Source organism: Aristolochia californica, unplaced genomic scaffold (genome assembly GCF_029961685.1).
Source record: "Aristolochia californica isolate CCGP_79_NKW_82.1479 unplaced genomic scaffold, dmAriCali1.0.hap1 SCAF_4, whole genome shotgun sequence".
NCBI classification, from domain to species: domain Eukaryota; kingdom Viridiplantae; phylum Streptophyta; class Magnoliopsida; order Piperales; family Aristolochiaceae; genus Aristolochia; species Aristolochia californica.
The window spans coordinates 170,369-194,111 of record NW_027182103.1 but is presented as its reverse complement, the minus strand read 5'-3'; the positions used below and the strand labels follow the sequence as shown (position 1 = coordinate 194,111).

Sequence of the window (23,743 nt, the reverse complement as noted above, 5' to 3'; positions counted from 1 at the left end):
CCATATAGAGGATAGTCCTCTCCAGTTTCCCCCAGACATCCACCATGACAGATTCCAACCCAACTTAGCACGAACCATATCCTTCCAAAGGTTAGAAGAATTTGTGTTGAAATTAAACTTTTTGATGAAAAAACCTAGTTGAAGTTGAAGTTGCTTCCAAGTCCCTAGTTATGCAAGAATGGATCCCCCCAAAGCACGACTTCTTAAAGTTGAATTTTGACGGTTCTTCGCTGAGCAATCCCAGGATCGAAGGTTTTGGAGGAGTTATCTCTGATCCCTCTGGAAACCAGTTTTTTTCCTATGTCGGCCCGTTAGGCATTGTCAATTCCACGTCGGCTGAGCTCCAATGCCTTCTCAATGGGCTTCACGTCTTTAGAGATAATTGCAGTGGTTCTCTGCATATTGAAGGAGACTCAAAGGTGGTAATTGGTTGGTGCGAGAATGTTTCCTCTCCCCCATGGTGCCATTGGGACTCTTTTAGGGAGATTCTTGAAATTGCATCTCCATTTTCTTGTATTTGGTCTCACATTCCGAGATCTGCAAATTCGGCAGCAGATGTGCTTGCCAGGACTGGAGCAAAACTTCAATCTCTTGTTGTTAGGGATTTGCTCCTATAACCTCTGTATTTTTCTTTGTTGATATATATACACATCTTTTTTAAAAAAAAAAAGTTAGAGATATCTTTACTAAAGTTTTGAGTAAATGTTAGATTGGGATATTTTGTAACAAGTTGGGGCTTTTAAGCATATATGTTCTAACTTGAGAGGCGGTATTAAATGTTATTTTAAAGCATTTTAATCATTTTTATATTATCAACATATGTCTATAAAAGTGTTGTCAAGTTTAGATTGTTGGGATAAGTCTGTAGTTCAAGTTGCACGTTATTTGGATTAGTAGTTGGAGAGTTATAGAGGTTTGTGTCTAGAGGGGAAATTATGTAATTAGACAACAAGTCACTTTAAGTGAATAAAAGAAATGAGGGGGTCGTGTACAACCCCTAACGAGTGCTTTCTCATCGCACTCTTTCGTTCTCTCTTCTCTTCTTCTTTTCTTCTCTCTCTCCCTTATTCTCCTATTTCTATTTTTTTTATGAGAAAACATGGGCATGCATGATTACCAAAATAAAGTTCTCCAAAAACAACAAACGTGAAGAGCAGCCAACACGTCCTTCTGAGATAAAATTTAGAGATCATGTTCCATAAGATTAAAGCTAAATAGCTCATTCTAACCAGAAGCAACAAAGTTATACTAAAAAGCAAGTTATACACGAGATCCTGCAACTCAATAAAGGTCTCAGACACTTACAGTTGTAATCAGTCCACCCAATGGTTTGATTTTCGAGATCATAAACAACTAACTTGTTAGACAACACTAGATCTGCATGGACAACACAGCCATAATGAATGCTGAAAATTGAAAACAAATTAATCATTACTTAGTGTCATAATATGCATGTCTCTGAGTGTATTGCTATACCTCCCAACAGTGTCACATCTTTCCCATCCTTGGACTGCATTCCACTATTTTGCCAACCAATACACCAGGCATCATCCTGCACAAAACATCGTCAGGAAATTCGAACACTATTAGCAGTCAATTTGGTCCAATTTTCTTCCTCCAATTTTATTTAGGACCTATTTAATTTCCTCACAGAAACTTGAGGGCGTATTCAATTCCTCACAAACACTCGTTTTTTGCTTTTTTTCCCTTTACTTTTAGCCATTTTATTCTGGGATAACAACCAAAGGTTTTACCCAATATTTTTAAAGTTTGTTGTAATGAAAAGAACATTAGACAGATATACACTGTCACAAAACTCAATGCTAATAATGCCAACAAAGTAGAGCATAAAAGAACAACACTGCATTTTCATAAGGTTTGTAGATCAGTTGGCTTACACCAATTTGAAAGAAATATTCATGAGGGTAAACAGTCAAGGAGAGGCCACCGTCAAAATGTAAAGTTATAGAAGGGAAGCCATCGTCCACACTGAAAAAACAGTATGAAATAATCCTGTTAGTATAGATCGTTTATTCTGAAGCATGTATTTGGTGTTTCACATATATAAGAGATAAAAAAAGTCAGTCCTGTGTTGGTATTTTATTTATTAAATCATTTGTTTTGGTTTGGAATGCTGGGAGAAGTTGCACAAGTTGTTATTTCAGCCGTTCTAAGGGAGATTTTTTCCTCCATTTAATCATTTTGTCCAGTTTTTAGTCAATCCTTTTATTTCCCCCTTCTCAATATTTAGCCCAAAAATTTTCAACACCAAGGAAATATTTAACCCAAACATTTGAGTTTTTTCGAGGGAGTCTCCCTTTTTTTGAGCCAACTATCTGATAGATTATCACTCACATAGTCATTTAGCCAGACGTGATCCTCACCAAACTGACATAGGTCTGCCCAGCAAGGCTTGGTGTCAATTTCTCCCAATTTGGAGTTGTTTTCATTTGGACCCTCAGAATTTTTTCTTTGTATTGATCTGTTTATATTCAGAAATTGTGAATTTTCTCTTGGTAACTGTCCTTTCCCAACTTACGTTTGTCCTTTAAACCTGTCAGGGTTCACCAGCTTAAAAATGGTAGTACCAGGCCGTACTGGTACTTTTCCTTCATAAGTTTTTCAACACAATATCACCTCTTCTTCAAAGCAACCGTTAAACTCTAATTATAGTGATGAGTGGGAAAAAAAGTCCCACATTGAAAAATGAGAAGAAAATGAGTTTCAAAAAAGATTGAGCAATAAACCTCCAAAATAGCCAAGTCATTTTGGGATAGAACCGGGTTCAACCCCAAAAAATACCAAGAAGGAGTCTATGTGCCCTATTAGAGGATTTATGCCTCATTAGAGGGTTTGTACCCTCATCTTAGGCCCATTATGTCTAAGCCTGGATGTGAGAGAGACTGTTGAGTGGGAAAAAGTCCCACATTGAAAAATGAGAAGAAAAATTAATGGGTTATAAGGTTGAACAATAAGCCTTCTAAGTAACTAGTCATTTTGGGATGGAACCAGGCTCAACCAAATAAGCTAATATATAATTCAGCATGAAAGTGAAAACTTAGAGAACTACCATTAATCTAATTGGTAGTCAAATTTATATGCCTTAGTATTTCAGTGAAGAAATTCTTCATTATCAAGGATCTCCTAGGATATCTCGCTGAAAAGCTCCCAGAGTGTGCTCCAAATGTTCCAAGATTGCCATTCAAAAATATTAAAAAATTAAAAATTAAAATAAATTCAAAAATATTTTTTACAATGGCCAAGTCAAGAATAACTCTTCACTTCCAAAACAAATTGCAAAACATTTGAAGACTTTTGGATAGCGGTTTAGAGACATTGGAAGTTGCATCTAGAACTATACTAAGCCAAGGCACCTCAACTGACCCAAATTGGTGTGCCCATAAGTGTTGCAGAACCAAGGGAGATAATAACTACATGGACCCAGACAATGCCTTCTTCATTGGATTTTAGTCAAAATGGCAAAAGCACAGAATTTGTGGTGATCCTTTTTTTTTTCAAAGAAGATGAGTGTGCTTATATTTCAGTAAAGAAAATTCTAGATCAATGAAGCCCTCCCTTAATAACAAGGGATTGGAGGGAGGCCCCATGCTTAGCAAGTTTATCAGCATACAAATTAGTCAGATCTTGGGAAATGATTGCAAGAATATAAAATTAAAGAAGAAATAACCAAAATCTCATAGAAAAATTTCTGATGATCCTTGCAAACAAGAGTATGGCAAGTAACACTTTTTTCACTTTACAGCCCTAAAAATATAAATCAGGGCATTTCCCACAACATTGGTAACTCTAATACCTTTACTCCCTTCGAATTTTTTTTTCATCCTTCAATGTTAAGAGACATTGAAGGGTGTAGGGGTGGCATGGCTAGTAAATACGGAAAAATTTCATAAAGATAACATAGAATTGTAATTATGCAAGCTAGTGTATGACCTCTTATGTCTTTTTCCCTTTGAAGCATATAACCCTATGGGCATTGTAATCATTGTAAACGCCTTCACACAACTATAAATACAGCATCAAGCATGGGATAGAGCATTCAAGCCTCTTCCTCTTGGCTCAAATTCGTCCTTATACCTCTCTCTCTTTTCCTCTTTTCTTTCCCATGGTTTCTTCTTTCCTCTCTCCCAAGAGCTAGAGTTCCTCTCTTCTCTCCTTCCCTTAAAATCTCGTGTTTATGAGTTGTCCCTAGAAATCAACATGGTGTTAGAGCGAGCAAAGATCTGAGATGGAAAAGGAGAAGACGGAGAAGAGAAGGAAAAAAAATAAAAAAAGGAGTTTTGCGTTTTTTCTAAGTCTTCTTTCCCAATTCCTGTTTTTCATTGGATGTTTGACTCTCATGCTGTATTTTTCATATAGAAAATTATATACCTTTGGAAAGATCTTTGAGTCCAGTTTTCAACATAAAAGAATTGTTACAATCAGATTTTTCTAGAAAGAGAAATCGACATCTGAAGCAACAATGGTCATGCAACAGAAAACTTCAAATTTCTGAACAGTTTGTACCAACATTACTGAAGATTGCTGATACATTGGCAAAATTCGGAACCTCCCAGCAATCTCTCATTGCTTGGGAAGGTTTCCTCTCTTATAATCTGCTCGTTTGAGCTCTCTTAATAAAATTCAGCATCATTCAAAAAAAAAAAAAAAACATTACTGAAGATTTATATTGAGAATTAAATCTCAAAAGAAAGATATTAGAGTCTACTTTCTATCCCAAGATCTTTCTAGAGAAAGATATCCAATCCATTGGAAGGGTATCCTATTGCATGCAAAGATCCGAATTTAAGCCAAATTTTCAGCTTCACTTTTTGAGTTGCTAATCTTGGTTGAGTTTCCTATTTGTTTTCAAAATTTAGTCAATATTTTATCAGTTTGAGTATTTTTCCTTTCTTAAAAGTTTTTTTTGTTTGATCTCATATTACATTAGTTTCTATAAGAGAAGTCTTTCCCATTATGAATTTAGATTCCATTTTTTACAAAGTTTGAAAATTTTGAATTAGAAAGTCTTGTTTGCTCATTCTAAATTCCAAATCTTAGTGCCTTAAAACCTCTCTCGTTCCAGAAATTATCTCTTGAATATTTTCTTTGCAAATTGGTCAAGTTGTGTTAAAAGGTAATTGCCTTATATGAGAAGTTTATGTTTAGAAAGTTTCCATTATTATGTTTCATCTCAAAACTTTCTTATTGGTTTCTTTTTTTTCCTTGATCATCATATTAATAGAGGAATTATTTTTTTTATCTCCCTCTTGAGTCAAACCTGGTCATTTTTTATCCATCTATCGGTCTAAAAGCGCATTATTCTTAATTGGAAGTATGAAGAGCTGCATTTGCGCCTCCTTCCTTTTGAAGTATGAAAGTTGATATCTTTTTATTCACACCATTAATTTCTCAAAGTACTTTATTCAATTTTTTTGTTAAAAGCACTTCATCGTAATGCCTATAGACCAACTATCTAAAAGTATAGGAGTATACCCAACATCCAGGTTGAGTCAAGTCTTTTTATTTTTCACCCAAGAGGTGTTTATTGTCTGAGTTACCCTTAGAAAGTGAGTAGTCTCTTTGTTGTGCCCTAAAGTTGGGCTATTTTCCACTATTGAAATTGATCGGAGTGTATTTCAAACTCTGACCGTTTTAACTGGTGATGGAGCTTTGTCGTATGGCTAGGAGTGATTTTTCTGCTCTCACCATTGTGTTGTGCAAGTTACGTCTCTTGGTAAAGAACAAAGATATCCGCAACTTGAGGAAGAGAAGTACAAGACAGAGGTAACCAACAATGAAGAATTCCACGTATAGTGGTAATCAAGTTTGATGTGGCTAAAATATTCCAGTAAGGGGGAGACAAGATGAGAACAAGATGAAGATTACAAGCAAGATGCGAACAAGAACAAAATGAGTCAAAGCAAGGCAATCAAAATTTATTTTTCTAGCACACAAGTTTCTTGACCAAGATTATTTACAAGTGAAGTTACAAATACCAGTTTGAGGGGGAGTGTTAAGAGACACCAAAGTGTGTAGGGGTGGGATAACTAGTAAATAAGGAAAACTTTCATAAAGATGACATAGAATTGTAATTATGCAAGCAGGTGTATGTCATCTTATGTCTTTTTCCTTTTGAAGCATGTAGCCCTAAGGGCATTGTAGTCATTGTAAACATTTTCACACAACTATAAATACAGCCTCAAGGCATGCGATAGAGCATTTAAGCTTCTTCCTCTTGGCTCAAATTTGTGCTTACACCTCTCTCTTTTCCTCTTCTCTTTCCCCTGGTTTCTTCTCTCCTCTCCTCTCCCCCAAGAGCTAGAGTTCCTCTCTTCTCTCCTTCCCTTGAGATCTCATGTTTATGTGTTGTCCCTAGAAATCAACAATATGCAACATTAGCCTATCTTTGGTGTTTAACAACTATTTTATTCATAAAAATACCAATTTTTGGTGTTTTAACTTTCTCAGAGCAAATGAGCTCTACACTAAATGAAGAGGTCACTTCTCACATGCAGGCTGCAATTGCAACATGGCATAGAAAGAAGAAACAAAAAAGGAACATGAAGAACACTACCATATCAGCTACAATCACGCACTCCTCTTGAGGCACCCTTAACGAAACTGACAGAAAAGAACTACCCGAAGAGCTTCATTATCGTTGGATCTTTCTTCTTCAACTGAAATCCATTCCTCAGCATGAGAAGAAAGTTGCTTGCTGCCTGAACACTGATTTGCCGATCAAGAGCCAGTATGTCTGGGGAAGGGAAGCAAGCAGCCAATGATTTTTCACCAAGATGATCATCTTATCAGAAGCGTTTGCCCCAAATAAACACTGATGTGGATCCCCAGCTCAAAGACATTCCATACCTAGACGATAAATTTCAAATAGCAGAAGCACTTAGCTAACATTCCAAACCTAGATGATAAATTTCTAATAGCAGAAGCACTGAGTCAATCCCTCTCAGAATATAGTGCTTACAAGTGACTTACAAATGACCAATTGTTAGGGGCTAGCTCCCCCTTTTTTCTCTGGTTCTCTTAATAAAATCATCTTTCATAAAAAAAAAAAAAAACAAGTGACTAACAAATGACCAATTGCCTTATTCATATGACTAAAGACTCCGATGCCTAAGCCAACTATTTTGATAGTGAGAATAGTCCCACATAGATAAGTGTTAAAAAATCATATGTTTATTAGTTGAGAAAAGGTCTCCCAACTTCGGCAAGTCTCTCTGGATGAACATAGACCAAATTATAAGATGGTATAGTAGGACGTCTGCCTGTTGGACCCAGTTGCACCCCTGTTTAATTTGTAGCCTATTTGTGTTAACCACGTATCAGGCCCATTGTCTATTTTCGTCCACACAGATAAGTGTTAAAAACATTCATATAGTTATTGGTTGGAAAAGACCTTCCAGCTTCAACTGGTTATTTTGGGATGGACCTGGATCCAGCTTTAACATATTTTAGGACTAAAGGGTGCTTCAAGCTCATGGAAGACACTCTCCAAAGGATTTTTTTCCGCAGCTTCCAATTGGAAGGGAATACTAACAGGGATGAGGGAGTACTAGTTTGGAAGGCCAAAGGTGACTCTTGATTGATAGAAATGATAACTATTTTGTAAGTCCTTTTCTCTGCCAGGTGACATTAATAATTTAAATGTCTGAAAAAAAATAAGGATTTAATTAATGCAATAGCAGAAGCATACTAGAGATTCACACTTTGGAGGATGAAGAGGATGGGATACCTTCCAGTAAATTTAAAGCACTGGAACTCTTGGACAGCATGGAAATTTATAGCCCGCTGGTACGACATAATCTAAAAACACATTGATAGTCTTATTAAATGTCAAGCTCAAAGAATACAAAAGCAACTGATTTCACACACAAATTCAGTACCATATTTATTAATGGTGTAAAAACCGAGTCTGGAAGGTAGGCCAAGGTTGTACCGCTATCAATAATTGTCCCGCTCCTGTCTCCAGTATCAAATACCTCAGTAGGGAGTCGTAGTACCGTCCCACCAACCTCAATTGCCTTCATAATGACATTATAATGTTGCCTAAAAAATAGTGAAGCAAGCTTTCAGTATAAGGGATAACATAAAGAATAGCTCAACTAATGAAAGGGAACAACAAATGAAACCATAAGGATACATGCAATATTCTGCTGTCCATGTAGCAAATAAAAGGATATCAAAGAGATCAGGAGCAAATAACTTGGATGTTCAAGGCACCACAAAATGAAGTAATATCATTCTGTTAGTTGAAAAACACAGAGAATTTCAAATTGCAAACCCAAATACATTTACTTTTTATAGTAAGAAATTTTATTCATGAAAGATGAGGAACAGTAGACTGACAAGCTTGAGAAAAAGCTGTAATTGATCCCATGGAAGAATAAGAAAAAACAGAGACCTCCTTTTTAAGCTCCTTGAGCTCCAGAAAGAAGTTAAGGATTATCTCCTCCATTTGTTCTTTCAATGTTTATTCTTGTAAATTACATAGGAAACTTCCAGTATTCAAGACTTACCAGTTTGTAACTAAACATCACTGCATCTGTAGGAAGAATATAAAGCCAGATAGTTACCGTGTTTCCTACTCCAAGATTGTTTGTAAAAACAAATTATTCTAATTCAGTTCTAATTTCACTTTCAGAAAGTCAAACTTATCTTCTTTTTTTCCTGAAAGGTCAAGTTGCAATAAGTTGCAGATTATTAGCTTTAGGGAATTCTAAAATCTCAGTTAACGAGTGTTTCAGCGTCCTGTTTGTAATCAAAAGTTATTAAGTACAAACAATAGTTCGATGTTCCCTGCTTTATCTTCTTTCCTCATCCTGATGTTCATCCACTTTCGCCTCCGTTTCTCACACTTTTTTTTTTTTTGAAATAGTGCTGAATTATATTAAAAGGATCAAAAGAGCAAAATTACGAGGGGGAACTGCCCCAAACAATGAGTGATTGTAGGGATGTTCCAAGTTCAGCTAATCTATCAGTCGGGGAATTGGCTAATCTAGGAATATGATTCCATGTACATGAAATAGTAGATACAATGTCTGATATAGAAGAAAAGGTGGGCCAATGACCCCAAGGGGGGGGGGGGGTAACAACTCTAGAATCCCATTCAATAAGCAGCATTCCATGAAGACGGTCCTTGAAAAATTTTAACCCTGGAGAAGGGTAGTCACTTCAGCGGTGTTGGAGTCAGCAATACCAACCGGCCACGCTTAGAAAAGAACGGTCTCTCCTCTGTGGTTTCTGAAGACTCCTCCTGCACACGTTGGCCCCGGGCATCCCAATACACTCCCATCAAAATTAAACTTGATGCAATCACTAGGAGGAGGCTCCCATTCTACCATCGTAGGCATCTTTTGGGGACCCGCCATATGCGCTAGAAGAGTCCAATTCTAGCGAAGGGATATACCTACCTGGAGGGCAAACTCCTTCCTGGTGTGCAGCCATATAGAGATCATACCCACGGCGCAAGAGACGGTACTTTCCAGGTTGCTGAATTTGAGGTTGAACTACCGTTGTTTCGCTCAAGAGATCATACCCAGTTAACTCGGTCAAACGACTTTACCAAATCGAACTTGATGACGATTTTGGGAAGATTTGCTCTCTTGAAGGAATCCAAGAGTTCATGTGTTGCCATTGCCAAATCAAGAATATTACGACCTTTGATAAAGACACTTTGACAAGGGTTAATGATTTGGGGGAGGATGGCATGGAAATGGTTGGCAAGAATTTGAGCGATGATCTTGTATGAGCTGGTAGTGAGGGTAATGAGCCAAAAGTCTAGAGGTTGAACCGAGTTCGTTTTCTTGTGAATCAAGCCAATGAAGCATGCGCCAATGTCTCGATGCATGATTCCACTAAGATGGAAGTTGAAGAAAGCAAAAACATCATTCCGGATGATCTCCCAGTGGTGCTTGTAGAACTCCCCTTAAAGTCAATGGCCTCAGGGCCCGATCCTTTGGCATCTCATGCGCAGTCAGGTCAATTCCGCAATGGTGAAAGGGCGCTCCAGATGATCATGATTGGGGCTCTGGAAGGCCCCATGATGTCGGCAATCAGACACCAATTTCTCCTAAAATTAGATCAACTTAGGTGAATGAAGTCCTTCATCAATAGCCAGGCGAAGACCTGAATAGCAATGTTCTCCGCAAGCATCTCAATTGGAGAGGTTTTGAGTTAGAATTTTCGATTATTCCTCTCTTTTCAGAGAGCCCCAGTCATGTGACCCACACAACTTGATATGAGTATCTTTCCAAGTTTTGGAAGACGAGAATTGGTGACAGGGAGGATCATGGATGGCAGATTGTAGGGGACGCGGAATTGTATTCCACTTCGGTTGAGGAAATTGGCCCAAAGGGCTTGAGCGAATTGGCAATGGAGGACATGTTTGGATAAAGATTGGCCTTCAAATAGGGCTGCACCAGAACCTCTCCGACACCTGTGAGATGGTTATGGGGATTCGCCTTCCTAGATTGGGCAAGTTAATTCTCTAGGCATGCCTTGTGCATGTCCCATAGTGTTTATGGCTTGAGTGAAATAACCGGAGATTCAATTCCAAAGCTAGCACCCCGGATAATACGGCTTCTTATGCATTGGGCCTTATCTCTAGCTGGTTACATACCAGAAAGGAATTTGCCTCTATCAGGTGTCTCCCTTCAAGAAAATTGGAGCTTGATCGCTCATATAGCGGGCCCTGGCAAGACACCGGTTATAGCTACTTGGAATCCTCCCCCAAGCGACTGCATCAAACTCAATTTTGATGGTGGTGCTTTAGGCTGTCCTAGGCCGACTGGAGCAGGTGGTGTTTTCAGAGATAGTTGTGGAGTTTCTATTCTCTCTTATGATGGACCGGTGGGCATTGCTGATTCAAACACTGCTGAAGTGAGTGCTCTTCTATTTGGCCACCAAATCTTCAAGGACCGTCTCCATGGCAAGTTACCTATTGAAGGAGACTCAAAGGATATCATTAGCTAGTGCTTAAAAGAGAGCTCCCCCCTGGCACCACTGGCCTATAACTGATTGTATTGCTGACATTGTGTCCTCAATTCATTGTAATTGAAATCTCATTCCTAGATCAGCCAATTTCTTGGCTCATAAATTGGCTAAATTCGGAAGCACACCAATTGATAACTACCACTGAATCACTTTCAACGCCTTCCTGGAGATTTTGGATATTGCCTCACACTTTTCTTGTATTTGGTCTCACATTCCGAGATCCGCAAATTCAACAGCTGATGTGTTTGCCAAGTAGGGAGCAACCCTCCAATCCCTTGTTGTTAGGGGTTTGCTCCGTTGTTTTTGTCATGTTTCCTCTTCTTTGTTAATATATACATCATTTTAAAAAAAAAAATCCATGTGTGTAAACCTGGACATAAGGGAGAATTAGTGGGAATAGTCCCCACATAGATAAGTGTTAAAAAAATATATTGTTTTATAAGATTAAGCAATAGACCTCTAAATGGCTAGTGATTTTGGGATCAAAGTAGCCTATGTGCTAATTAAGAAAAGAAAGTAGAATATCCATAATGATGAGAAAAACAGTCTAAGAAAGAGAGAAAGTTAGAGATCCACAACATGCCCTTTGCCATTCAGAGGAAACAGCAATCAACTTGTCGTAATAACCCTGTCATATGACAATCCTAACCAACATAAATACAGAAGAAAATGCTAGAAAAATTGAACAATAATTTAAAAAAAAAAATCCAAAAAGTCAGCATGAAATAGGACAGCATCAAACATACTGGTTCGGTATTATTGGAGTTGTTTTAACTTTGGGCCGAACAATGTTTCCAATAGCAAAGATACCACCCCCATTTACACTATCCAAGCAATGGGCAAACACCTTCTTGACCTTCCCAGCAGATGCTAGCTGTGAAATCACAGAAGAATTAGATTGTCCAAAACCAAGAATGCCATCAACTGCTTCACCAGATGTACCCAGATCCCCAGATTGTTGGGCCCCACATCTAAAACCAAAATAAGGAAACATCAATAAGTAGAGCACTGTCTTTGTCAAGTGAATTAAGATAAACAAAGAGAAGTCATACAAAAGCTGCCAACTGCTTACTCCAAAACATACTACTCTGCATGCAAGCAAGCCCACAAATAATTGCATTATAACTAAGATTGGTCAGAGATTTTGTTGTAGTAGTGTTTGAAAATGAATTCGGTGTATAACATGACTATAAAAGATTATTGTCAATTTTGTCAATTGACTTATAATTTACGGATTTAGTTTATCAGCCTAAGTGCTAGTAATTTGCAACTTAAGTATCTTCTTTGTTTCCAGGGAGGTTAGCTTACAATCTCTCGTTGTTTTTGGCCCCCATCTCGCAGCTCCTTGCTAGCTTTGGCCTTCTGCCTACTATCTTCTCCCTCAAAAAAAAAAAAAAAAAAAAAAAAAAAAAAACCTCTTTGATAAAAGGAATGAGGATTAAAGCAGAGTAACTAATCAACAACTTCTTGTCTCTCCTTTTCTTAGAGATGACAACAACGCTGGGTAAATAGGAAACCTCATCGACTGACACTGCTCCATGTGGATGGTTTTGAAAAACCACCTAAAAGCAAGGAGGGGTTTCACCATCCCTACCCTTGAAGATTTATTCTAAGCACAAGCATACTAGTTCACAAATTTTTCATGAAATTACCATTCTCTCTGCCCAAGAGAAATTTTTGATTCTATACTACACCGACCTCTTTAGTTCTCTCCTGAGTTAGTAATTCTTTTACATTACCAAAGAAAATAAGCAATGTTATAAAAATTGACCCTAGGAGGTGACAGGGTCTGGTTAAACCTAATTCAAGCAGGTTTTAACCACCGAATGACCAGAATGGTGTCATAATATGTCATTAATGTTACGATATCTTGGGATGTATATTAGATAGAATTTATGTTAATACTTGTTGTAGAATTTGTGTTATGTACATAGGGTAATTATATTGGGCTTAATGGGCTGGGTGGCATTGTATTGGGCCCATGGACCTTATGTAATAATCCTCCTAAGACCTAAGTTTAAATAGAAAATGAAGGAGGGAAGGAAGGCACGAGATTCATTCCCAAAACCTCTTTGTCTCCCTCGCCGAGAAACCAGAGAACGTGAAGCTCTCTGTCTAGACTGTGTCGTCAATCCCTAGAGGTCGTGGTGGTTCCGTCCACCGCCATAAGAGCTTGAGATCCTTCTATTGAGTTGTGCCATCAGCCTCCGTCCAAAGTGTTCCGTCCCCGGGAAAACCAGAGCGTGAACTCTGGTCTTGGCTGATCCGTCAGCCTTGGTTCACCATCGTAGACCTCTTTTGTCATGGTATCAAAGCTTAGTGGTCAAGCTATCTCCGTCCGAAGAACTTCTATCCGACGAGTTGTTGTCCGACGACTCAGAGTTCGATTAGAGCTCTCGGGAGTGGTCAGAAACCTTTGTCTGAGCTCAGAGGAGTGAGGTGATAGATTCTTGCCGGGAAGGTGAACAGCCAGGTGTCCGAGCTTGGCTGACATTATTTGCATAAGGTGTATGGGATGATATTATTTTCATAAGGTGGTTTCTGAAAATTTCAGAAACCGTGGGGACAGATCTGGAATATCTGAAAGTGTGGGGGCAGATCTGGAATTTTTGGCAGCCATAGGGGTAAATCTGAAATTTTCAGCGAGGTGATATTTCTCAAAATCTCAGCAAACTTTCAATCTTATCATGTCAACAGACAAGTTAGATTTCTCTCCTATTCGGTTCACGGGTAAGAACTACAGTGCCTGGGCATTTCAGTTCCGTTATTTGTCATGGGAAAAGATTTATGGGGTCATATTGATAGGTGTGATCCGGCACCTCACAAGGCTGAAGCGTTGTCAAAATGGACCACCATGGATGCTAGAGCCATGACCTGGATATTTGGATCCATTGAGCCTCATCTAATCCTTAATCTGAGGCCCTACAAAACTACAGCGGATATGTGGAATTACCTCCAGAAGGTTTATCATCAAAACAGCACGGCCCGGTGGTTTCAAGTCGGCTATGAAATGGCAAATTTCACACAAGGAAGCCGTTCCATTGAAGAATATTTCTTGGGATTCCAAAATATGTGGGCTGACTATACTGATATTGTTTATGAGAACTTCTCAGTTGCTGCTCTCTCTGCAGTGCAAGCCGTACATGAAACCAGTAAAAGGGATCAATTCTTGACGAAGCTCCGTCCAAAATTTGAGATTGCTCGTTCACATCTGATGAATCGTCATCCAGTGTCGTCTTTGGATACCTGTTTGAGTGAACTTCTTAGGGAGGAGCAACGCATTGCTACCCAGGCTGGCATGGAACATCGAGTCCAAGCCGATACCTCGGCTCCTGTGGCCTATGTAGCACAAGGGAAAAATAAAGGTCAGAACATGAGTTTTGTTCAGTGCTTCCACTGCAAGAACACATCCTCTGCCTACAAATTCTTAAACCACCTCTCCTCAACTCTCCCAAAGCACCTTGTTACCTATGTATGGGACCTTCCAAAGCTAGGTAAAATGCTAATATCTTATTGTGTGGGTCATATTATCTGGGCACTCGGGAAAGAACAAAATAAGAAGAAATTCAAATTCAAAATTCAATTTTGATGGAAGTGCTCTCGGCTTCCCAGGCCCAGCAGGGTTAGGTGGTGTCATCCATGATGAAAAGGGTGATCTCCTCTTCTCCTATGTCGGCCCCCTCGGCATCTCAGATTCTACTACAGCAGAGCTCTCGGGTCTCTTACACGGGCTCAAAATCTTCTCTTGCAACCTTTCCGGTCCCCTTTGTATTGAAGGCGACTCAAAAGTGGTCATCAACTTGTGTGCAAACCACGGTCATCCCCCATGGCGTCATTGGGATAAGTTCAAAGAGATATGTAATTTATTTTCTCCTTTAAACTGTAAGTGACATTCCACGATCTACTAATCACCAAGTAGATTCCCAGGCCAAGGCGGGCATCTCTCTCCAACACTTTTTGTGGAGTCAGGCCCCCGACATTAGGTTTGTAATCTTCCTTCTTTGTTTTTAATATATGCCCCATTATTAAAAAAAAAAAGTGTTTTGACATTTTAAAATTTCTCTATGTATATGTTCATTGTAGAGAAAGTTTATTTTATGTTGTATGATTTCTACAGCAGTTTCTAACCTATTTAGGGTCTTACCATAAGACTAAGGTTTGTTGGGAATAAGTGACTATTTTTTGTAAGTCACTGTTTCCTTGGGCTGGTCCTAAGGCTCTATAAGGACTATGATCCGTCATCGATGTGAAGAGGGACATAGGCGTTGGGCCTTGGGTTGCCTATTCCTTTGAACCGAGAACTGGTTGAGGCACTACTGGAAGAGGGCCTATCTTGTTCGAGGGAAAAGCTATTCCTAGTGTTGGTGATGACTAGTTTACCTTCTATCTCCTTAATAGTTTTTCGGGAGAGGGGTAGGTTACCCATTTGGTTGGCCATGTTAACTCTCTTGGGTCGAGTTCTTCAATTGTCAAGTTTTCAGAATATCCAATATTTTTGGATAATTTTGTTATTTTCTTTGAATCTTTAATTGGAACTTTTCCAGTGTTGATTCCTTGGGCTACTACGCATACTAGTATGCGCATTACTCTTCTTCTTGGTTGAATGCCATTTTTCAACCAGTTGTCTATAAAGATTTTGAGAGACAAGGTATGTTGGATATGTTTGTCGTCTAAATCTATTTGTAGGTTAGGCCAGGTCGTAAATGATAATGGGCCTAAACTAATGTTTGCTCTAACTCCACCGAGAAGGGTTTTTTCAAAATTATTCTTCATTGAGTTATCTACGATAGCTACGATGAAGGGTAAATTTTAGTTGATTCATATTAGGGGGTCTAATCCTATACAAACTAGTCCATAATGGACATATTTGAATCGTTTCAGTTTTGCTAAGTCTGATTCATTTAAGAACCTGTAGCAGAATGTACCGAAATCGGTATCCTATATTTCTACAGACAATTGCTTCTGAAAAACGAAGGATTTCTTCTGAATTCAATCCAGTCTTTGTTATAGACTTCAGTTATCCTTGGGATACTGATTGTCCATTTTTGTCCATCCGACATGAGGTTAGGATGTTCTTCGTATTCTCCATTGATTTCATTGTGTACATGAAGAGTTTGTGGGAGAGAAGTACATTCTATTCCTATGGGTTCAGACATTTAGGAATTTTAGTTGAGACGCTCTCTCTTCTAATTTTTGGAACAAAATCTGAAGTAGTCGTTCTAATTGGTATACTGTTATGAACGGAGAAGTATGTTGTACTACAAGTTCTCTTAGTTCATCTTTGTCTGTTAGAGCGCAGAGATCTGTCTACACTCTGGTGAGTTTTTACCTCGACTATTTTGAGAATAACCGATTGCAATTCTTTTTTACTAGGTTTTGAATTTACAGCCTTTGTTTTCATTTCTCAGATAGGTTCTAATATTCGAGAATGTTCAAATTCATTATCTACAAAATTTTGTAGATCATTAAGGAGATTTACCGTTGGTTGGGTAAATGTTCCTTTTAATATTTCAAGGTGACTTTTTATCCCTCTACGAAGTATTTTCACCTGTTCGTTTATGTCGCTTCTATTCCTAAGGATAGGAAAGCTACGTATTCTGCAGCGTATCTTTCACAACAACTTTTCATAGAGAAACTGTGATGGATGTCACCTAATAAAACCACTATATTGTTTAATATTGGATTTTCTTTGTTGTGCCATCTATGTGGATAGCCTATTATTGGACAGACCTGAGTTTGTCCAGTTTTTAACACTGTGTTGTGGGAAGGACCGTTAAGTTCCTTCTGACTTACCAACTAAGGAGTATGGTACATTTGTGGTTTACAAATGATTTTTGGAATGTGACCAGGTCTGGGTTCCAACTTTTGGGAGTATGTTTATACCTAAACATCAAAGTTTTGAATAACCGAGGCTACAGGGCTACTGGTCCGAAGAGACCCACTCGCCAAAAGGGTCGTTGCCACTGGTTTAACAACGCCACGTAACCTAGTTTTTATTCAATTATGGTATTATGTATAGTTGTGTTAGTCAAGCAAATTGGTATCAGAGCCTGTAAACCCGAGACCGAGTTTGGTATTGCATCAATGGGAACTCTCGCTTGTGATGTGTTGGCGAAGCAGGACTCTCCGCTCATGGGTGTTGGCATCCTTAGGTAAGGATGGCCGACAAGGCTGATAGGTACCTAAGGATGGCCGACAGGGCTGATAGGTATCTTTTGCTGCCACACCCTCCTTCGGTGAACCCATTGGAGCCATTGTCGGCCATCAAACAATGTATGGTGGCACCCAGGTGAAAGTTGTTGCAGGGGACAAGGGGCAGAGCCCCACCCCTCTCCTACCGATAGGGGAGGCCCACTATCCTCTTTGCCACCAAGCGAAAAGGGCCAAAAAAACCCCACTGCCATAAACAACTGGAGAAAGCTAAAGGAGGGGTGCTCCACCACACCCTCCACCTAATTTCTTTCGATGGGTGATGGACCTTTACTACCATATGTCGGCAAGGAGGATGGGAACCCTCCCACATCAAACTAGACACGGACAGTTTTTAGAGGATAGAGAATTGGCTCAAATTAAACATGATTCAACCAACCAGTCCAATCTGAGTATGATAACACTAGAGAGAAGGTAAACATCATTTAGTGGTTTAACACTTTTTATTTTAACAAGAAGACATGTAACCCACTAGATTCTCTCTTTTTCAAGTTGGCAAAATAGTTGAAACCATAAGAAGAGAGCACCGAATTAATGTTAAAGTTAAAGTCCACTGGCAACTTGTAGAGCATTACCAAATCTTAGACAATAATGGAACAAACATATGGGTACTTAGGACTATAGAAAGGCGTTTCAAAACAACTATAGAAAAGGAGGGCTATTTTTTCATCTCTCCACAATTTGCAATTGCAAAGATTCAACACGAGGAGGATTCCCCCGCCCCCTCTTCCGTTTACTCTTTGTTACAAAGAAAAGACATAAGGGGAGTGAGAGGGGCCTCCCATCCTTCCTCGTCTTGTCTCTTTGTTGAAAAAAAAGAGAAGGGAAGCTTGCCCCCTCCTTGTTTGTCTTAGTCCCAGAGACAAATAGGGAGGGGATAAGCCTCCCGTCATCATTTGTCATCTCTCTGCTACATATCCCATTCTTTCTATCCCACTCAACCCCAACAAGGAAGGAGGAGGGTGGATGATGAGGGTCCAATTGAATCAACCCACATCATAGAGCGAGTAGAGGGCAGGATAATGAGTCAAGATAGAGGGTGGGGTTGGATTTCTTGAAACCCACCCCATTGACATACCTACTTCTTCTTGTTAACCTCTTTTTTTCTTCTTTCTTCCACATCTCATTTGCCTCTTCTCACTTAGCTCTTCTACATATTTTTTTTTCTTAAAAAAAAGTAAAAAGATGCTTTCTCTGATATACATCTCTCTTTCCGTCCTTTTTTTTTGAAAGAGTGCTTTCTCATCCTTATTGAATCACTTCTACTTTATTCAAAGGAAAAAAAAAATTGTGGTGAGGGCAAACGGCATTGGCTGACAAGTCACTTTACACTGACTTTACATTTGCTCTGAATTATAGACTTTCACCTTTGTAAGCAGCCAAACATTTTGAGGATAACAAGGGCACTAGATAAATCTTCCCCTAGAATTCTGTTCTACCATTTGCTCATACCATTTCTCGGTTAGCCTTCTTCATGTCTTTAGTCAGCATATCATCTATGTCAACTTATTCTGTGCCCAAACTTACCTATAAGCCATTTAAGACATGAGCCCATGTTACCATAAGGTTAATTAAGCTCATCAGTCTATCTATCCTGCAACCAACTCGTCTTCATGGAACTGAAACCGGGCAATTAAACAAAATTTGAAGAGAAAGTTGAATACATTTTGGAACAAGAACGCACTACTTACCCAAATATAACACTTGCATTGGCTTCTCCAGTTTGCAGATTTCCTAAACCTTGATTATATTTTAGAACATCTTTTACATAGTATCCTGCTGTTGAGCTTCCATCTCCATATTGCACGATATACTGGCAAAGCACATCTGGAGTGCAGTTTGGTATTTGATTGTCATATTGGGATGAACAGAAAGGTTGGTCACAAGTAATCAACTTTCCACTTTTAGAATCATTTGGATCATAAAGAGTGAGTTCTACCTACACAGATGAAAGAACTTCACAAATTAATTTGACATATTCAATATTAAAAAGAAATGCATTTCTGGTGTAACTCTTAGTACTGTTCACACTGAATTACATGAGCATTCTCGCACAGTGAAGTTTAAATTTACAAAATGCATTTCAAATCAGTCATTCATATCACTGCTTAACTCTCCTCATTAAATCCCATATTGCAGTTGTCTAATGTTAAGGCCATGGTTATTGGAAACTCTTTTTACAGGTAGTCAACATGTTTCTATACAAACTAGTTTCAGAAAATAAACCAAAAGATTTTCTCAACTTTTATGCAAATCTTTCAGAATCTCATTAAGGGGAAAAAAGGTTTCAAACACACTACCAAAACTTTTAGAAACTTATATTATAATGTGTTTTTTTAAAATAGTGTTGAGTTATATTAAAAAGCTACAAAAAGCAGAATTATATGGTGGGGGAACAGTCCCTTACAATGAGAGGTTGCAGGAAGGTCCCAAGTTTAGCTAATCTATCAGCCGAGGAATTGGCTGATCTAGGAATATGATTTCAAGTACAAGAAATGGTAGATACAATGTCGGAAATAGAAGAAAGAGTGGGCCAATGACACCAATGGGGAGAGGCAGAGCTAGAACACCAACTGATAACAACTTTGGAGTCCCCTTCAATGAGGAGTTTTCCTCGCAAATAGTCCTCATTTTTTATAAAGATGTATTTATATATAAACAAAATAAAATTTACAAAGGAAGAGGGAACTCCCTTACAACCAGAGATTGCAGGGACACTCCCTGCTTGGCCTCGCAGATAGTCCTTGAAAATTTTAAATTAATTTTATTAACTTTATCTGACAATTATTGTCAAAAAAAATTATTAAAATATTTTTTACATCATTTGTCAAAGACTACATGAAAATCCTTCTTGTTTGATTCTTATCTGTCTTTTCCAAGTTTCCAACAGTTACTTAATCATCTCCCCAAAATTTTTATAGAATTTTCTCAAATGTTTCCTATCCAATTCTTAATTTTACTTTAGTTAGAAGTTTGTTTCACCCCATTTCCTGTTTTCAATTATTGTTTAATTTTCCATCTCTAGTTCATTTTCTGTTTAGTATTTTAGATGCTTGTACTTTCTTTATACCTGTTAAACTCTTCACCGCAACACATAAGCCCTGCAGTAAATCATCATCAATTGATACTATTTCCAACAATGTTGAGGTTAGCTACATGAATGACTAGAAACAACTACGCCCTGAGAGTATATGAACTAGTTAATAATGTAAGAGTATCAGAATTCCATTAAAAATGAAATACAGCAAAATAAGAACCGACAGAAATAACAGAAGAGTAAATTAAAACATACACCTAGATCACTTTTCTTTGGGCACTGCTTGCATTGTATACAATTCACCCACAAAATGTCACTCCCAGTGTCAACTTGCACATAATACTTCTTTGAAGGAGTTCCTAAACGAATTTCAGCAAAATAAAGCCTAAACCATCAAAGAAAATGAAAAAGTTAAATCACGAAATTGAACAGGAAAAATTCAAAGAATAATACAAAGAAACAACTTTGCCGAAAGACATATAGCACATCATTAAATCAATTACCAATGCACAGAAACTCAAATAAAAACATGAGGAGAGCAAAGAAAAGACGAGATGAAGTGGGCACTGTTAACTCATCTAGACCCCAAGACTTGAAAAATGAATCGTTTGCGTACACGTGCACCAAGATCGTCTCTAGAGGGAAAAAAATGTAAAAGAAGAAAAAGAAAAGCAGCGGACAACTCAAAAAACAACACTAAAACATTTCGATAAATCAGGGAGACGCATAAACATTGCATTTGCAAACAAGTGAACATCTATTGAAAAAGAATCAACAGACAAAAATAAGAAGAAAAACACCAACTAAAGAATATACCCTGCTTCGGAGGGTAAGCCAATCCCGCCCAAGGGAAGATCGACGGCGCCGAGCATTCTTCCATGACGTCGGCTATCATGAAACTTGAGATCGGTCATAGACCTCCCCTTGCCGGCAAATTTGCGCTGAACGCGAAAATACCCAGTAGAAGATACAGAAGAACCGAATAAGAGGAGAAGATAGACACAGACAAGAAGAATTGTTTTTCGATCCATGACAATGCGGAAGCAGGAGAGGATTCAGATGAGAAAAATACTAAAAACGAGTTTCAGTTTGACAATCTCTAGGTTATGATGGAATCAGAGTCAGGGGCGCGGCGCAAAAGGAAGTCCCGGGCCAAGGGCGAGGAGAGGATTGCTTTTCGATCCATGACAATGCGGAAGCAGGAGAGGATTCAGATGAGAACCAGACAAAAAAGAGTTTGTTTGACAATATCTGTGTTATGATGGAATTAGAGTCTGGGGAGCAAAAGGAAGCCCCAGGCCCAGGACGAGGTGGAGAAGCCAAAGGGTAACAGCAGTTGGACGGCAAACGCGAATTGACCGACAAATTAGAAGAAAATGAAATGAAAATAAGGACATGAGAAAAGCGCCCGATAGATCTTCGACTATCTCAACGGTATGACAAAAGAACCACCCAAAACCTACAATTGAAATTACAGGGATTCGGGTCTCCTTCTAAACGACGGAAACTGTCCGAAGCAAAGTTGGATACAACAAAGGAGGAGCTGTATTCAAATACCTTATATTTCATTGGATGTTTTATGTTACAAATAGAAAATTATATACCGTTGAAAATATCTTTCCAACATAAATCCAGTTTTATGTCCTTCTGGCTGTTTTTTTTTTTTTTTTTGTTGAAGATAAATAGACAAATGGCACATCAGGTAATTATCGGCTGTAATTTCTCAACATCTAAAGTGTCAGAATTGAAGTACATTAATAGTTCAGTCCCAAAGGCTTAAGCTAATCAGACTCACCAACATTACAATAGTTATTAGAACCATACACACACATATATTCAAGCATCTTTGAATTAGATTTTACTCATCATTTTCATGCGATTAGAAGGGACTAGTCCCATTCCTAATACACATATACTGACAAATCTAAACTTATTAACATTTATCTGAATTTGTAGTTTTACATGAACTTCATCATTGTCATGTAAGCACAATTATTTATATTGTTAGTATAACTAACAATGGTTATTTTTTTGGTTGAATGGTGAACAATACCATAGCAAATACAATCACTAAATCAAGATTATGGATGATCTCTGACATACTGAATGCATCTTGACTTGTACTTGTTCTTACTGCCAAAATCTTTGTTTTCGTACATTGGTTATTCCTAGTTTTTCATTGCTGATCATATATCTGGGGTTTGGCCTACCTATCTATTAAGAAACAAATAAATGGAGTTATATCCATCAAATTCTATGGTAGAACCATTAATGTGATCAACTTGCCTTAAAAAACATTTGATTGTTTGATCGAGTCAGTACTTCTATTTTCTCGGTGCTTAATTATAAGTGTTAGAGTAGTTTTACAAAGACCTGAGATTAAAAAGATATCATATTTATTACTTAAGAAGAGATTTGCTAAGTAATTAATAAGAAAAATCTTTTTAATACGGAACTAGAGCATTGCAACTACCTTAAAAACAGTTAGTACTATCCTGACTTCTTTGGAATTTATATTGAAGATTATGTCTCACAATGAACTCAAATCCACCACGTACAAGAAGCATTTGGAAATGGGAGGCCTTGAAAAATCAAGTGGGTGAAGCTTGCATTCATGGCTATTCTATGTTTAGATGCTACTTTTTAGGTAGCAAATCTCCACAGCCTCACGTTAACATGGATATATTTAAACTAAGAATTGATCCAAGGGGGGTGGGTGGGGATGCAAAAATCACAACTCTCCCTTCTATTTTTCATTTTATGTGCCACCATGAACAGAGCTATCAGTGTCGAAGGTTCATAAATACCCGAGAGATTGGAAAATTCATATTGTGTTTATTACTTGGGAAGAAACTTGGTAATTAGTAAATGATGTTTTAATAGGGTCTGCAATACTATCTAAATTCCAGTCCATATTTACAATGAGTTCTTGAAAAATAAAGTGAAGCAGGGGAAGGCTTACATTCACGATTCCAAGAAACGTTGAAAAGACATTTCTAGTAGCAATATGTTTTCAGGGACCATGAGTACTTCATGTTTCTTGGAAACACTTTTCTAGCCAAGATGGGCAAAAAAAAAAAAAAAATTAAAATTAAAATAAACATTTGACAATTGATGTTGTAATACTTTTAGCATAAGACAATTTTTCTTAGTAATTTTTTATTTGACATTTTATTTTACTGAAAAATTATCGGATAAGTATGATAGTGTATGAGATTGATTATTAAGTTTCATTTATTTCCTTAGAAAATGCACTAACATGTCTATTTGATTTTCCTTAAAAAAATTTAAAAAAAATTCTCATAATTTCCTAGTAAGACATTAATAGAATTTTATCTGAAAGTTTCTTGGAAATGTGTATTCTAGGAAAAATATTTTTAACTTTTCGTGATATATAAATTTTCAACCAGGTCACGGGCCTTAGGATTTGCAGTTTTAGGGATATTGATGTCATTCTTTATAGTATTTAAACTATGAATAGGAGACAAA

At 37.9% G+C, this 23,743-nt stretch overlaps 1 protein-coding gene across 2 annotated transcripts in view; it reads right to left on the bottom strand.

Annotated features, from left to right (window-relative positions):
- LOC137963598 (aspartic proteinase 36-like) overlaps positions 1-21,756 on the bottom strand; it is a 33,196-nt gene extending 11,440 nt beyond the window's left edge. Inside the window, exons 1-9 of one of the 2 annotated variants that reach the window (XM_068810735.1) lie at positions 21,071-21,756; positions 20,510-20,639; positions 18,909-19,156; positions 11,754-11,978; positions 7,899-8,061; positions 7,748-7,818; positions 1,899-1,989; positions 1,477-1,552; positions 1,306-1,377 (exon numbers count right to left, since the gene is read on the bottom strand). In XM_068810735.1, the coding sequence (XP_068666836.1) occupies positions 1,306-1,377; positions 1,477-1,552; positions 1,899-1,989; positions 7,748-7,818; positions 7,899-8,061; positions 11,754-11,978; positions 18,909-19,156; positions 20,510-20,639; positions 21,071-21,285 (1,291 nt within the window). In that variant the 5' untranslated portion in view covers positions 21,286-21,756. The remainder of the gene's footprint in view (positions 1-1,305; positions 1,378-1,476; positions 1,553-1,898; positions 1,990-7,747; positions 7,819-7,898; positions 8,062-11,753; positions 11,979-18,908; positions 19,157-20,509; positions 20,640-21,070) is intronic. The other variant, XM_068810736.1, reaches the window with a different exon arrangement.
- Between the last annotated feature and the right edge of the window lie 1,987 nt (positions 21,757-23,743).